At 32.1% G+C, this 18,334-nt stretch overlaps 1 protein-coding gene across 1 annotated transcript; it reads left to right on the forward strand.

Annotated features, from left to right (window-relative positions):
• The first annotated feature begins 6,398 nt into the window (after positions 1 to 6,398).
• Positions 6,399 to 9,683, forward strand: LOC133196744 (complement C1q-like protein 2). The gene is made up of 2 exons (XM_061332605.1): positions 6,399 to 6,591; positions 9,054 to 9,683. The coding sequence occupies exons 1-2, from the start codon at positions 6,405 to 6,407 to the stop codon at positions 9,473 to 9,475; spliced, it is 609 nt and encodes a 202-aa protein (XP_061188589.1). The 5' UTR covers positions 6,399 to 6,404; the 3' UTR covers positions 9,476 to 9,683.
• Positions 9,684 to 18,334: the final 8,651 nt, after the last annotated feature.

Consider the following 18,334-nt stretch of genomic DNA (forward strand, 5'->3'; position numbering starts at 1 on the left):
AAGCCATTTATTTTCAGACATTAATTTTCTATTTTGTATTTTTTCCCTTCTACATGTATTGTATACTTTGTTTATTTTTGGCTTTCATTATATCTATGGTATGAAATGTAATAACTACATAAAATACAATAAGAAAACAAAATCAAAGGTTTCTTACTTTGAAACTTCGTTGAAAGAAGGTGACAAGAGTACATTTGACGTTCTCTTTAATCTACAGAAAACACAAAATGAGCTTTTTAATTACCCCATGTTAACAAGTTGTATTATTACACCTCATTATAGTATCGATAAAACGCGTCAGTGGTCTAAACACTCATATGATTTAGAGAAAAGAAACCTCGAATATCTTGGCCTTAGCAACCTTGGAACACTCACATTTTTCTATCAGAGTTATCGTTCTTGGTCGAGAAAACCTAGCGGACGCGTACAGTCACGTCAAGTCTGTAGGACGGGGAAGAGGGAGTGCAATATTTTCCCTGTCTATATTTTACAATTCCAAAACCTATTTACTGTTGTACTCCCTTAAAAACTTTGCCAATATACAGCTTTCGCGTATTTTTTAAATTCACATGGTTTTTCTCACAAATTGAATCACAATTTCACAATGTGATGTTGTGTAACTAGACAACAAAATACTTTTTAATGGTGATAAATTATCTAATTTATTTTTATTTCAATGATTAAATATATTATTCACAAAGAATATTTGGCAGGACTTGGATATACTCTTGGTTTACAATTTGAAAGATATGGCAAAAAAGGATTTGACGTTAGATAGCTAAAGAATTCAAGCACATGGAAAAAAATCTTCAATTTTTTGAAACGTGTCTTCCAAGATACATCAACTGTATTAAGAGTTTAGGACTCATGAAGAGGAAACGTTAATTTCATATAAAATATATATAAATATTCACAATTTTTTGATACTAGAATTTAAATGATGACAAGAAACCCTCTAAATTGCTTAATTAAGGTCACCGTGAATTATTGTACGAGAATGAGGGAAAATTAAAGAATTAGCAATGCACGAAGGGGACCAATGGGGTTTCCATTGCGCAATACTTCGCGCAGCATTGTGAAATAAACAGTATTTACAGTTTTAAAGCAATGAATTTACATCATATATAAATTCAACAAAATTAAATTTTACAAGTAAAATATTTTTATAACTTATTCTAAAAACTCCTTTTAAAATAATCTTTCAACGCAAAGGAAACTGACTTCGTCATAATGTGTTTCTGAAATTCTTTAAGCGGGGGTCATAAAAAGCGTTCTATAAGAAAAAAGTATAATACATAATATTATGTCTTGAATTTTACATACGGGAAATTTAAAATCTCGTAGTTTTTTTTTTTTTTTTTGCTGTTTTCTGTATAAATCCTTAGTATGCCCTGATCAAAGATTTGAATTGTTTGTTTGTTGTTTTTTTTTTTTTTTTTTTTTTTTTTTTTTTTTTAGATCGATCACTGTTTGTTCTTTTACATAAGTATCTGTCATATTTTAACGCACTCCATAAAAACAGAAAAAAAGATTACGCGAGCTTTAACAATTTAAATTCTCTCCTCTGGAAACCAGAAGATGAAAATTTGTGTTTCCTACATAAAATAGGAAGATAACGAACAGTAATCAAGCTCAAAAGTCCATTGGAACAATATAAATCGGGAGCAGAGCAAACACAGACCTATAAAACATCCGTTGTTTGGATCAGTTTGCTATGGAGGAGTAGGCATCCCTGATCAAACCGCTGTGTACTCAATCTCTTGATCGGGCAAACGGAAAAATCCGTAGACAATTCAGAGTGTAAATAATGGCTTAACAAAAAGAATGAAAAAATGTCAGTCAATTCAACATTCGACTTCACGCGAGATCTTATTTGCTGACAAATTCATTGTATTCGAAGTTGCAAAATGCCGATTTTAAACGAGACTGTTGATATCCCTGTTCCATCAATATACTTACTCAAATCCAGAGGTCTGTGTTATCAATTTGTATTGTTTAAATGGTTATTTTTCTTTATCTTCATGTTTTTCATTTTACATGTGATTTGACACGTCTGTAGACTTTTATGTGAATCACTATTTATCATGCATAAAATTTTGTCCCATATCATAATCCACATTATTACCATATAAAATGTATGCAAGTCTCGTGTACAAATTAATGATGTGAAGATAGTAATGAAAACAAAGTTTTTTCATGAGGTTGATTTAGTACCTAACATAAAAAAAAAATATGAGACAAATGATGCCTAGTAACAAAATATTGATAAATAATAGCGTATATTTCAAGTGAGTCTAATTTTCCAGAAAATCATAAGAATTTATTGTAAACCATCATGCATATATATTAGGGATGTCAATTTTGTCAATAATTCATATTCGAATATTCAATGAAAGTATTCGAATATATTCGAATATTCGATAAAATAAATAAAATCTGGTTTATTTTAAATATGCATCATCATTCTCTCATGATAGGTTTGCGTAGGTATTCTTTTATTGGAAGTAAAATTGTATGAAGACTTTTGTGGGTGTACAATAAGGAATCCCATTTGAAATTTGTCAATGTCTGAAATAAATATTAATTGATTTAAATGTAGAAAAGTATCAATTTAACAAATGATACGTGTATTCATAGTAGCTCCAACTGAGGAACCAGTCGTCTTACAAAAGGCAGGATAGTCGTATTGTGTTCAGATTTCAATACGTGAAATTAATTACAATTATCAGCCTAATAAGAGATATGATTATAATCTTCGATACAACGCTTTTAAAATATAAACAAATATTTCCATAGACAATTTTCCTAGGTAATTAACTAATTTCCCGATAATGAATATAAAATTCAGGATTATGTACAACCCGAGATAATCAAGTAATTTACACATTTATTCTGAAATTGAGCCCTTTACAATATTAAATACAGACTAATTCTATCGGACATTCATTCAATGATCAATTAAATTTATTTTGATAAGTATACTCTTCACGTCTTTTAGGCATTCTAAGAGGGTTTTCGTTTTGTTGTCCTAAATTCTAGATTTTATAATAAAAACTATAAAAGTATATTTTGTATTATACATAAAGCATTATTGTATAATTCTTTAACACCTTACTGAAAAGAAAATAATTTAGTAGATACATAAGATAGCAGTGAAAGAAATCAGGCGATCGAAATTGATCGCTAGTAAATAAAACAGGGATAATTCCAGCACTGTTCTAATAAAAATTTATCAACATTTATTAATCACAGTACTTTTTTTATGAAATCTAAAAAAAACAAACAAAAAAACACCGAATATTCGAATCTTAAATTCATATTCGAATATCAACTCATCGAATGAATATTCGAATGTTCGAATATTCGTTGACATCCCTAATATATATATATATATATATATATATATATATATATATATATATATATATATATATATATATATATATATATATATATATATATATATATATATATATATATATATATATATATATATATATATATAATTATGTTCAAATAAAAAATACCTATAAACTGTATATGAAAAACGTACATTGTATTTATGTCTATTACACGAAATCATTTTATGAATATGCTTTGTATAAACCTTGTAAAGAAAAGGAAGAGATTAAGTAGCAAATATCATGTATTTATCTCTTTTACGACATTAAATTTTCTGCCAAGATGACTTTTTTGTTTATGACATGTAATTTGATACTAGTCTTACACATTGCCGGAAGTATTAGATCCTATTAGATGTCAGACGATATGTTATGAGATCCTACTCATTTATGACCAATGTTATCATATTTCTCAAAATTCATTAATGCTCGTGACAAATATTTCCGTAAACATAAGCCTTGGAAGCCTGATATGGAGATAAATAAATTCGATACATCGCATATGCATAGACGATTTGTAAACGAATGTAGGATCTTTTTCAAAGATGTAATTGGGATTTACTTATAAAACCACAGAACTTGATTATCGTCTAGTTTTATAACTATTGTAGTTTGTTTCAATTTGAAAGTTACTCTATCACAATATTGAAAACAATATATAAATAGCATTTTATCTTTGGTACCACAATTAAAACACTTTTTAAAATACATGTAGAAATTTTAAAAAAATAAAGTATTAAGTTTATCTAAGAATACAACGCAATATTCCAGATGCCCTAGAGTTTGTTTGCGTACTTAAGTTTCATCCTTATTTGTTAAACAATTTCGGTGTTGAGTCGATCCTCGAAACAAAATCTTCACCAAAGTTTGATATTTCCTTTATTATTTTTAATAAAGAAACCTAATCTGACAACCGTAAATCTATGCCATCAAACACTTATCATCACATACTGTATGCAAACACAAATTAAATCTTCTCTAATATCAACATTTGGGTAAAATCAGTATATGCTAATTGACCTTTATTAGCACGTTTTTTGAACAAACTGATCTTGAAGTAAGAGAAACGTATAGAAGAGTCTTGCCATTTCGAAGCCTTTGATAATAAGGGCTTGTTTTTCGTCCATTTAGTGTAAGTATCGATCGAGCGTAGACAGGTTTGGAGATGTACATCAAAGGGGATCTCGATGTTGCTGTCAAGTCCAAAAACAAAATGTTGTGTATACCATTCATGACAATGGGTCATCAATTCAACTTTGTATTTAAAACAAAGAAAAACTTAAAAAATTCTAATATCCTATCGCGTGTTTTTTAAAAGATAGACTAAAAAGATCGAGTTTCCTATTTAATATGTAAGACATTAGACAAACATGATCTTAGAGACACGTGATCAGAAACTAAATTAATTCCAAATAATACATCCACATTTCCTACAATTGCCTCAATTTTATTTCATAATGGTGTTGAAAAAAGAAACAAAGAAACTGGGGGGATAAGCCGAGCCATATGCCTACATAACGATCGATAAAAAATCAATAAATTCATTTTACAAAAATTTCACTTTTTGTTGAATTAATGTAATGCTTATTACCATTTGCATACAAATTTGACAAAACCTGAATACTGTAATAGCGAAAATGATTCTGATTAACACAAAAAAATGGCATCACGCTCAATTTTCACAAAAACTGACATAAATTGGATGATATAACTACATTTTTTAAATAGAGTGGGTCATCGTACCATTTTTTTGAGAACGATTAATGAAAGGCAATGGAAAGATGTTGCTTTTTACACTTGCAAATATTTGGTACGAAGACCCACTCTACATAAAAAATTAAGTTAACTTACTTAAATTTTCACCGTGGTCTTAAAAAATTGTAAGTCCAAATACGCTTGCTAAATATAGAGAACTGTATGCTATTTAAATGGGTATGTATGTGTGACTCCGTGGTACAGTGGTTAGCGAGGAGCTCTTTAAAGGGACGTTTATTGAGGAAAGTGTTCGAGTCATGCTCTGATTTTTTGATTTTGTTTTTTGTTTTGTTTTGTTTTGTTTTTTTTGCTTTCTTTGGTTTTAATTTTGTTTTACTTCATAAAACAATGTCTATAGGAATAATATATTTTTCACTGGAAATAAAATATATACATGTAGTAATGAACTTATTTACAGTAAATTATTTAAAATGCCGGATAAAAATTATAATAGATATTTGAATACTTTTATTCCCGTTTTTATTTATTTTAAATAAAAGCGCTTCTAGATCACCATTATCATTATATACGATGTTAACATTTTTATAATATCTCCACAATAAGTGTAAACACTCAATATGCAGATTAATTAATAGAAGTCCTTACCCATGTTAGACATTTGTGACAGTAAATGGAAGTCAACTGTTTAGCTTGTTTAGAATATAAATATCATTTTGAAAACTACGGTAAACATTAAAATGCTTAAGTAAACTTGAACAATTGAGAGATTTTTTCCAATAAATGTTCTTGCATAGCCAAAAAATGGGCATGGGCACATGGCTCGTCTTATCCCCCCAGATTCTTTCTCACAGACTTTGTCTATTACCACTGTAAACTGAACATTGTTATCAAACTGTTTCGATGCAATCGATGTATTTTGCATATTAGATTTACTCACCCTTCATTGAATTAAATATATATTTTGACGATGATTGAAGTTTGTTTTGTTTAATAAAAACCACTTTGCAAATTCAATTGTTAAGATAATTGCAAAGCATTCATGAGTTCAAACTGTAATTAAACGATCTTAACGGAATGCATATAATGTAGATGATAAATGATCTGATTTATAATTTTCTTAGGAAATATTTACACATACATTTACATAACGAAGCTACAGGCCAATCGTATGCTTTAATACATCAAAATAACCAACCCATTTAAGGTTACACCTAAAAGATAACAAAACTATATAAACTGCGGTATATGTATATTCCAAAAGCACTTGTACCTTAGCATCAAGACAACATGTATCTCAACATTATTTTATGTGTTCTGTCTATTTATTTCAGTTCCCTGTGCGGTCAGATAACCACCAACGCTTCAGACGCCGAGCCAGACCTGTCTGTTAGATTGTCATTGTTGGAGAGAACTGTGGGAAGAATTCTTACCTGGAAAGACCAAGTGAACCTGACAAGCAATAGAACATCTGGAGGTAAGACGACTTAAGAAATGAATCTTAATTTTTTTTTCTTGGATAGAGGTATCAAAGAAAACTTTGACACGCAAAACTTCATCACGCATTGATGAAAAAGTTTTCCGTCCATGTTTTATTTGAAACCTCGGTTAAAGAAAAAAAAATAGATTCATTTCTTATCATTTAGTATTTATCTTTCAATGATGAGATTTAACATGAAAACGAATGATTTCCCAATATGTAGCTTAACTTTAACAATATTTGACCTAAATATTTATACGCGGAGTAATACATAATGAACTAACAACGTTCAAAAATTGACGTGTCATTACCAGCTGTTTCTAACAATAAAACAAAAATGACTTACCAGTTGTATTACTACTTTTTGTTATATACCGTTGGGTTTGTATGTACTTGTAATTTTTCCCGGCTAGCTGCTATTCTTAAGGTTCGTAAATGTAAAGGGAGGCTGCACAAAATAAACCCTCAAAACTCTTTCTTGGTCAGAGAAAGTTTGGAGTTCATTTGCGCATTTCTTAATCTAAATTTCAAACCCAGCATTTATATACGTATCACAACCAGTCCATGCATTACACCTGGCTGTAAAATCTGGTAAGGTATAGTCTCTTGTCGATTTCTTAACATGGTAGGAACTTCTTCCTTTCTCAATGTAGTTTTTCTCAATGCATGCAATTCCATAGAATTAACAGATTAGCAAGATATCCCTAATATGGCGGCATAAACATTTCTTAATAGTTTTATTGTTCATACAAGTTATTTCAAATGGTAAGCATTTAACATATGTTTAATGATTTCTTCCTTTCTTTCTCGTAACGCATTGTTGCCATGCATACGATCTGATTTGTTCAGCAAAGAGGGATGATTCGGGGAAAAACAGAAGGAAATAAGCCAGGAACATATCGGACAAGTTGAAAAATTGAGGAAAATAGCGTAAAAAAAAAATTCATTTTTCTCTCACAAAGTATTTTGGAAAGGGAAATATGTAAAGTCAGCCATTATACTATAAAAAATGTAGTTCCTAATTGGTAAAATTTTACTGTTGCAGGTATCGAAGAAATTTTTCAACCAATCAGAAACGCCAATTTCTCAACAATCTTATAAATATTGAATGATTATCAGGTCTCCATTTTTTATGTCCTGTCCATGAAATGGTTCGGGTATTGATTTATTCATATCCGTTATTCGTCCTTACAAAATAGATATTATTAATCACTCTCCGTACATACCTTGGGTTTGATTTCATCAAGCTGAGTTATTGGGTATATGTTTTGTTCCCTTTAGTTCATTTGAAAGGTAAAAAACGATCATTAATTTGGAATTTCCTAAAAAAAAAAAAAAAAAAGCATTGCAATTTATTAGATCTCATTTTTATGATTTAATTTCAGATGAATTCTTAAATATAGAAAGTATACCTGTACAAACTTTCCTTGCTATTTCCAAGATTTTGATCTAAATTGTGGTATAAAAATGATTGATTGATTGATTGTATATTGTTTTACGTCCCATTTGAGAATTTTTCACTCATGGAGAGACGTCACCATATACCGGTGAAGGGCTTCAAATTTTTTACCTTTACTCGGCGCTCAGGGCCATTGAGCAGTGAGGGATCTTTATCGTGCCAACGCCTGCCGTGAAAGGGCCTCGGTTTTTAAGGTCTCATCCGAAGGACCCGCAACTTTCACTTCAAAGTGCCGAGCGCATGACGAAGGAACAGTTGCTACCTATTTTTTATCGACTTAGTCAGTCGCGGCCGAGGTTCGAACTCACGACCTCCCGATCACGGAGCGAGCGCTGGTATAAAATGAGCTACAAATTGATTTTCTTATTCTAAGATAATTTCTGTTCGGTACATTCTGAAGGCATTCAATAAAGAGTAACTTGGCTGTGAGTGGATATTCTTACTGAGACAGTTACTTTTCGGTTTCTAACATAGTAACGCAGAATCCTCACTCTGAGACCATAGTGTTACCCTCGTCCTACATGTATCTCATGATGAACAATTTGATTTCTCTTTGTCAATGCATCCTTTTTTATTTCATCCATTTGATGTACTTTAAAAAGGGAGAACAATGACAACAAGAATTATAAAAAAAACGGACACAAATGAAAATATCAAAATTGTTTTGTGCGAAATTTTTTTCTGGGTGTTTCATGTGAAACTATGTCCGGATGCAGTACTAATACACTTGCATTTTGGCAAATGTCGCCCACCTTTACTAATGCAATCAATACCCCTTAAAAAATATCGGAATATAAAACAATTCAACTTCATGTAAAAGTGATTGTCAAAACTAATTTTGGTTGTCTTATCAATGTATTCAGTTTTAAAGATGGGCGCATCTATAACTCAAGTCTATGCAATTTAACATTGTAATCATTTTATGCAATATGAATATCAAATGTTATTTAAGGAGATATATGTATTATCAAATTCAACATGTTATCTGTGTTTTATCTAGGCATTCCTGTCTTCAACAGCACACCGGTTGCATTTTGTGCTAGGTTCAAAAATGACCATGGTGGAATAAGCGTAGGATTCATTCTGAAGTTTGATGTTGTAATCACCAACCTGGGAAACCACTACAATCCGACCGATGGAATCTTCATCGCACCTGTCCATGGAGTCTACATGTTCTACTGGACCATGCAATGCTACTACAGTGGAAGCACGCACTGCGGTACAGCCCTCAAAATAAATAATGTAATGAAAGGAAGAATACGATCAGCAGACGCTAATGGTGGTTATTATCATACTGGATCCAACTCAGTGATTGTAGAAGTAGCTGCAGGAAGTCATGTTTGGATTGAAAATGTTGATTGGTCTAATGTCGACATTTACGAGTACTCATCCTTTGGAGGGACTCTCTTATTGATCTTATAGTAGATAGAACTGAAGCGCTTAGTAAGCACCAAGCAGACTGTAAATCAAGCAAATACGTGATAATATAAAACTATCCAGGGAATCCAGGATAAAAATAATGCTTAGGAATTATTTTCATTATTTAAGCTTTACTTTACCTTTCTCATATAAAGAACTTATTTTATGCCTAACTTTATTTTATTGATTATATATCAGTTTGAAATTTGAAGCCTGAGTATTTTTATTTTTATTTAAAAGAAACATAAATTATTTTCAAAGAAATGTGAAAAATAACAAACACTGATTATGTTCAAACAATGCAATTTAGACAATACAAATTGTAAGCAGAGCCAAAACGGACCTCAGCGAACATAGGTGGGATCAGGTGCCATAGAGGAGAATGCATTCCCTGTGTGCTCCTTGTCATGGTCGGATTTTTGGAAAAATCTGTAGACTGACGAACGAGCCGAACAATAGAAAAATCGTGACCTTTATTTATTTAGTAGATCTAACATCTAATGCAATATATATATATATATATATATATATATATATATATATATATATATATATATATATATATATATATATATATATATATATATATATATATATATATATATATATGGAAAATGAAAGGATATAGTATAAAATAATCAATATACGGGGGCTGTTCGGAAATCGTTGAGACATTATGTTTATTCGTCTTTCTATTGAACGCCTTTTGGTGAAAATTGGCATAAACTTTTGATAAGCACTAAGAATTAATTAAAGCAAGAAGTATTTCGCAATTTCATCCATGATATTTAATGTGTCAGTGGTAGGGGAACTCGGATCAGTCACGAAATCAGATATTGAAAATATGAAACACCTACGTTCAAACTCCAGGTGGACCCACAGAAAGAGCGAAAAATAATTCAAATGATGTATATAATTTTACAACTTTACATTGACTTCATTTTGTGAAATACGAAGATCATAAAAAAAATTAAGCACGGTAAAGAAATCTTATAACGACGACAAAATGAATTTTGACGTCAAGACGGCACAGTGAACATATTAACTTAAATTTTGTGGAGAGCTGTGGAGAGCTCTTGTCCAGACTAAACGACCTGCGAAAACAATAAGAATGCCAAATAAATAAATAAATAAATAAATAAATAAATAAATAAATAAATAAATAATAATAATAATAAATATAATGAAATGAAATTAAAAAAATCCAATAAATTGCCTGAAATTCTTCATTGTTTGTTCATTGATATATATTTTTTCTTTCAAATAATTCAACCAGAGTAATAACGAAGGCTTCCGATGGCCATCAATTATTACTGCGTGACTTTAAGTCAACCTGTATGTGACTCTTCATGTAATTTTATATTTGGATAACAACAACACACATTTTATTTTATTATTTTTAAGAACCGTTTAAGAAAAGAAAGAATTTTATTTCTTGAATGTTTAATGTGACGAAAGAGAAATAAGAGTTAAAGTCATATATGGCGTATTTTTGATAAGTTCAGAGTAACTAAAATCAAAAAAATCTTTCTATTTGTTTTATTATTTTATATAAAGATAGGACTTTTCTGTAAATTACACAATTTAAATCAATCGCGTTTCATAGGTATTAGAAAGAGCCAGGTACATTAGTAGGGCAAATCGGCCCTTTGAAAATTAAAAATAGTCATAAAGAAATGACTTGAGAATGTACACTTTATAGATATATTAGCAATTCTTATCTATCTTTTATAGTTTAGTTGCAATAACCCTCTGAAGATGGGGTGTATTTTATTGCATTTAACCGCTTTGAGCACTATGACGTCATTATTGCCGTCAATTTGAATTATATTTTAAAAAAAAAACTTTTATGTACCATTGTATTTTATATGTAAAAGATGTTAAACTTTTTACGTACATTGCATTGTTTATTTACTTCAAAAAAAATATTGAACAAAAAGAACGTTTTAATTAAAAGAATTTATGACCTCCATAGTGTCGATTCATCTGAATATCATATCTGCAGTCAAAATTGCTTGCTTAATGTGCAGACCATTTTTCTCCACAATTTTGTTTTTAATTTTTTTTCCCCGGAACGTTAAATAAAAGATAGACAATGCAAAAAGATCATTGAAATTAAATTTTATTAACAAACAAGAACAGTAAAATATAACTTTCTTTAGCATTAATTTTAACCTATTTGCACTTAGGTTCGAATTATAATATTAAAATACCAAAAATCGCCCTTTTCGAGATTAAAAACAACAATTGAAAACAATATTAAATTATTCATGCAAAATAGAACAATGGGCAGCCAAAAAATGGGCAGGAATTACATGTATATTATCAGGATTTAATGATATTACTAACAACTCAGGCAAGACGTATCGGGGGGGGGGGGGGTCCCCCTTTTTTAGTCATTACCTTTTACTATTGAGAATGTTCACTGAAAGGCTATTAGCTCCCCCCCCCCCCCCCCCCCCACACACACACACACTGTTTGTTGCAGCTTAGTTAAAATCGGAGTTATGTGGTAATGTATGAAAAAAAAAATCGATTGTGGAAGAAGTTGAGGAGTTGTCCCCCAACAGATAGGATTTTCGAGTTTGATTCTGACCCCCCCCCCCTCCTTTTTTTTTAAATTTAAATCAATACTATGTGTCTGCAACTTCAGAAATATCTAGTAAAGATCATTGACTTTAGAATCCTGAAATTCTAATTAACTCCAATATTTGTTTATAGTAAAAACATATTAAAGGTTAGAGTCAGAGGCTCTAGGTGACATGCCTTCATTATTGTCACCAGTATTTTCTTTTAATATACGATGACCTTTCAAATTGATCTTTGAATCTGGACCACTGACAAAGGTGTCAACTAACGAAGAATAAATCAAAATCATCTTCCTAACTTCATCATTGATTTTCAACAATGAAAAAAATTAACTAATCTGACTTTGATTTTTATAATAAATACAGTCTTTTTGTCACAAATGATGTTGAAGTTATAAATTGTCAACAAGTCTATATTGGTTGATGCTATTAACAAAAAATCTTTTTAGAATAAATTAGATCTACTATGCAACACGAGTCCATCTTTTATACATCGACCTCGAATGGAGATGGAACATTAAAGTTTATACCAATACTCCTCAACATTAATACACGCTTCAACCAGGTTCATGCTGAAGTTATTCCTTTGGTGGTTTCAGATTTAGAACCTGACTGTTGATCATTTGGGGACAAACAACATCAAGAAATTATAATTTGAAATCAGTATCTCAGTGACGTAGCATTGTTTTTGAAAGTGTGTGTAGGGGAGGGGGGGGGGGGTTGGGGATCCTGAGAATTTTTTTTTCAACTTTTCAACTTACCCGAAAGAAACTTGACGAGCAAAAAAATGTACACACTCGAAAATGTTATTTCGTGGAGGGGGGGGGGGTAACTTCTTTCGGTACCAATTTTTTTATTTAACTGCACTGCAGCAAAAAGATGGGGGACACTTCAATAAACATTTGCTATGGTAAAAATTATGTCTGGAAAAACTTGTGGGGGGGGCAACCCCCCTCCCCCCCCCCCTTGATTTTACGTGCCTGTATCTATTTGTGGATTATAAATATTATAATGCTAACTATTTCCATCTCTCTCTTAAAAAGAAAATATCTTCCTGGTACGTACTTCACCTGAGTTGGTGGCGATAGGGGATTTCAAAAGCAAGGGTCGTTCGGGGGCACCTGCAGATCCCCAGTAGTTTTACTTCCCCTATTTCTGAGATTTTCAGTATGATATATAAGCGTATAAATAGTGCCCTTCCTGGTTAACTTTATTTTTGCAAATGAAATTAAATATACAATATTTTGTATATTTTATTTGCTAAAATTAAGAATATCAAGAATGACAATAACCTAAACGGGACAGCCAGGCGCCCCTCCTACAAATGAGTATCAAATTATATAACTATATAATATAAGAAGATATTTTTATTATCAATATATTTTGATTAAGTAAGAGTCAATGGATCTATATTTTGGAGAGTTTTTACTATCCTAAAAGGGGGGAGGGTGTAATGACTGAGTTAGAATTCAAAGACTTGTGCAAATAAAGATAATATGAATATATAATATTATTAATATATATTTTTTTTCAGCATTTTAAAATTTCTTAAAACTACATGAAGTTGTCGCATTCAGAAGTTTCCATTATAATGGGTATCATCTTAGTCATTTATTTATTCTCATCTTAAATTTTCTGAAGGAAAACTTTATAGGTAAATTTAATTCCCCCTTACTCTTTCTCCTTCAATTTACCCTCATTTTTTTTCGTTGTTTTTAGGAACATATATATAGCATATACTTATATACTCTACTGTTCTCAACTAAGTATCACTTCAGTTGTTTTTTGAAAAGACAAAAAATCATAATAAAAGGATTTCTAACTGATGTATAAGATGTATATGAATTTATTTCATTTAATTCATTGAAGGATTTTCATTTCCTACTTAAATTAAAATATACTTGGTATATTCATGTACATATAAAGCTTTCGAAGAAAGGGTGGTTAGTGCTAAAATATTTTAAAAAATCACCTTTGCATTGAAAAGTGTAAACTTTCCAGTGCATGTATTTTTACAGACGTAAATTTGAAATATTACATCTGAGCGCTGTTTTCTTTTACTATGAAATTTCTTAATAATTTTTTTTATAAATGTTTGATTAAACAACGGTATTGTTTATAGTGAAATATCAAACGAAATACCAAAATATGGAGAAAACTTTTGGCACGTCACTGTACGTTGTTAATGTAAACAATGATGACGTCTATATTTAGAGTTAGCTATACAACGTCGGAACCGGGGGGGGGGGGGGGAGGGGGGGCTTAGCCCCCCCACTTTTTTTGCAAAGATAGACATAATATAGGCATTGAAAATTTGGGCTTACCTTTTTTCGTTGGTTTAGCCCCCCCCCCCCTTTCAATTAGCCACCCCACTTTCAATTTGCTTCCGACGCCTATGGCCTTAAAATCCACATAAGATGTCTTTATAAAAAATCATCAACCACAATAACATTTCAATTATACCCTTTTACAACTTACTTTCTAAGATTTAGACGTTATAATACATGTATTATGTATACATTGTACATGTAAGTATGTTTTGCTTGTTCCGGATTGTCGTTGCCTGGAATGAAAACGAAAGTAAAAAAGGTGGTCGCGACAACGAATTTTGAACAACTGAATTATTAAATTAATTCTTTATATCATTTAGATTCTCTACAAAGTAAGCATGCATCCTATTGTTATTCATTTTCTCAGAATATTAATAAAACACCCAGCTCATGTCAAGATCCGTAAAGCAGACGACTGTTAGCATCAGAATTTTACAAAATTCACTGTGGCCGCAGCCCACGACCAGAACAAAACCAGTATAAATCAACCCCTTTTATGTTAAAGTATTTCTGGTTAAAATATTTTTGTGGTCGATGCCTGCGGCCACATCGAATTTTCCCAAAAACCGAGTGAAAAGTGAAGATAATTACTTGTTTTCCGGATACGGCATAGGTTTGGATACTACATAACAGCACACGAAGCTTGGATCCGCCCAAATAATTACATATACGAAGACTTTGGTTCATAAACTTTATAAATATACATGGACAGCTGTGATACACAAACATAATTTTTCATGTATTTTGCAGGGCCTGTTGACATTAGCTAACGTACCTGGCTCTTTTTACCGACTCCGCATTTAAATATCAGACACAGTTTAAAGTCAGTTTAACTATAGAAACGTGGAGTTATTCAAGTTAAAAATCGTTGAAAATTTTAATTTGAACGTTTGTTTGTTTGTTTATTGTTTAACGTCCCTCTCGAGATTTTTCACTCATATGGAGACGCCACCACTTGCCGGTGGAGAGCTGCAAATTTTTCCTATACTGGGCACTTAAGGCCATTTAGCAGTGAGGGATCTTTTTCGTGCTGGCACTTACTGCGACACGGGACCTCGGTTTATACGGTCTCATCCGAAGGACCGGTCTCCACATCCCACAGTGGGATTCGAACCCGCGACGTAAGGATCAACTCCTTACTCCGCGACTCTAGAGCGAACGCTCTAACCACTGCGCCACGCGGGCGACTAATTTGAACGTAAATAACAAATATGTTCATCTATACACTCAATCTCGAATTTTTATTTTTTAGCTCAGATATGCCATTTATAGCTTTAACGCTTCCCAATCGCTTCAACATGTGAAAAAAAAATCGTCGGCTGGCGTGACGTAAAATTTTGCACATTTGTTTATTTCCTCTTGATAAGAATGACGAATTTTCATGAATTTATCTCTTTCCTTAATGGAATAAGAGCAAACGTCGAAATAATTTCCGAACAGCCCTCGTAGAGTTTGATTCAAATTTTCTGAATAATAACTGAGACACAGAAAATCAAAGGTTAAGGAAATATTGAAATGACGTAAAAAATGACGTTCCAAATGACGCTTATTTGTTCCTCAGAAACTTTTGTGATAGGTATCGGCATTCTCTATCCAGAGTTGTCGCTCCCGCTACTCTCCCACATAACCTCTGTCAACGCTTGTTATACAACATTCTTGAAAAAATTGTAAATGATCAAAAAATGTGTTATTAATCGATTTTAGTTATATTTCTCATCTGAAAACAGGATTTATTTTAATCCTTTACCCTTCTAGAGGATTTAAATTCAGTTTTTAATTTTTAGTCCGAAAAATAGTTCCCTTAAAAATTTAGAAATATATTGTTTTGAGGGATGATAGATTTAAAATAAATGATTAATTATCATCTTTATCGATAATTACAATAGTTGATTACTATTTTAATTTCAAATTTTCACCGTTTAAACTTGTACAAGGAGCGTTGACAGAGGTGTATGGAGCGTAGCGGAAGACAACTCTGGATAGAGAATGAGGTATCGGATTGAAAACCCGAGAATCTGGGTTAGCGCGAATGTTTTTCAGAGACAGGGTTTCTGGAGGGCCGCCGTAAGACCGGCATTGGGTCAAGCGCGAAGCCCTGTTTGGGGCTCAAGGGGTGAGGCCCCCGGAAGCTCCTGAATTTTAGTGATTTTAAAAGTTAAATTATACCTTATAATTAGCATTGAAAGGTGTAGTTACACCCTTCCTAAAAGCTCAAACATATTATCAATAATCAAATTATGCAAAAAATTTTATTAGACAATTTCTAGCCAAACTTTTTTGCTCGTCATTTAGCTGTGATTTGAGCCCATCCACTGATATTACTTGTATGTAAGTCACCCCCTGTCTTCTTTCATCATGCTACTCACACCCTCTTTCATCATATTGTCCCCTTTCATCTTGTGTCATGACACCTCTTGACTCAATCCATGTCTTCTCATTTGTAGCAGTCAACAGACTTTCAAATAATTTGAGGAAATATCGCCCTCTTCCCTCCCTCCCCCCCCCCCCCCCCCAAAAAAAAAAAAATCTCATGATTTTTGGGTCTGAATGATTTTCCTGCGCAAATGACTAAGAAAAAGAAAACAATGCTCACATAAATTATTTTCATTTTTTTTTAATTTCATAAAACTGCGAAACTTTCGTGTTGAAAAATATAATTAAAATCGTTTTAGTCGGACATTTTAATACTTACTTTCATCTTAATTATGATATCCTATAAATGTAAAAACATTCAAACTAAATTGTATTCTGATATAAATGTTTACAAATAGCTGCACAACACGATGAAAAAAATAATCAGCAGATCAAAGAGATACACATGCACTATGTGTGCCACTTTTGGACTTGTTTTTATGCCCCTGGATCAAAAGATCCCGGGGGTATATTGTTTTTGTCCTGTCTGTCTGTTTGTCTGTTTATCTGTTTGTCTGTTTGTCCGTTTGTCTGTTTGTCTGTTGTCAACTTTAACCTTGCCCATAACTTTTGATTGGTTGGAGCTATGACTTTCATATTTCACAAGTGTATTCCTTGTGACAAGACCTTTCTTTGGGTACCATCATATTTGACCTTTTGACCTTCACCTTGGAGTTTGACCCACTTTTGCAAAATTTCATGAGACTTTAACCTTGGCCATAACTTCTGAACAGTGGGTGCCTGGGGTTTCAAACTTCACATGTATATTCTTTATGACAAGGCCTTCCTTTGGATACCAACAACTTTGACCTTTTGACCTTGACCTTGGAGTTTGACCTACTTTTGAAAAACTTTAACCTTGGCCATAACTTTTGAACAGTTGGAGCTAAGGGTTTCAAACTTCACATGTGTATTCCTTGTGACAAGACTTTCCTCTGGATATCAACCACTTTGACCCTTTGACCTTGACCTAGGAGTTTGACCTACTTTTGAAAAACTTTAACCTTGGCCATAACTTTTGAATGGTTGGAGCTAGGGCTTTCATACTTCACATATTTAATCCTTGCGACAAGACCTTCCTTTGGATACCAACAACCACTTTGACCTTTTGACCTTGACCTAGGAGTTTGACCTACTTTTGAAAAACTTTAACCTTGGCCATAACTTTTGAATGGTTGATGCTAGGGCTTTCATACTTCACATATGTAATCCTTGTGACAAGACCTTCCTTTGGATACCAACCACTTTGACCCTTTGACCTTGACCTAGGAGTTTGACCTACTTTTGAAAAACTTTAACCTTGGCCATAACTTTTGAATGGTTGGTGCTAGGGCTTTCATACTTCACATATGTAATCCTTGTGACAAGATCTTCCTTTGGATACCAACCACTTTGACCTTGACCTTGACGTTTGACTTTTATTTAAAAAACTTTAACCTTCGCCATAACTTTTGAACAGTTGTATCTAGGTCATTCAAATTTCACAGGTGTATTCCTCGAGACAAGACCTTTCTTTGGGTATCAACATTTTT

The sequence above is a fragment of the Saccostrea echinata genome, unplaced genomic scaffold (genome assembly GCF_033153115.1).
Source record: "Saccostrea echinata isolate AGI-Se365-2 ecotype Australia unplaced genomic scaffold, CSIRO_AGI_Sech_v1 ptg000030l, whole genome shotgun sequence".
NCBI lineage: Eukaryota > Metazoa > Mollusca > Bivalvia > Ostreida > Ostreidae > Saccostrea > Saccostrea echinata.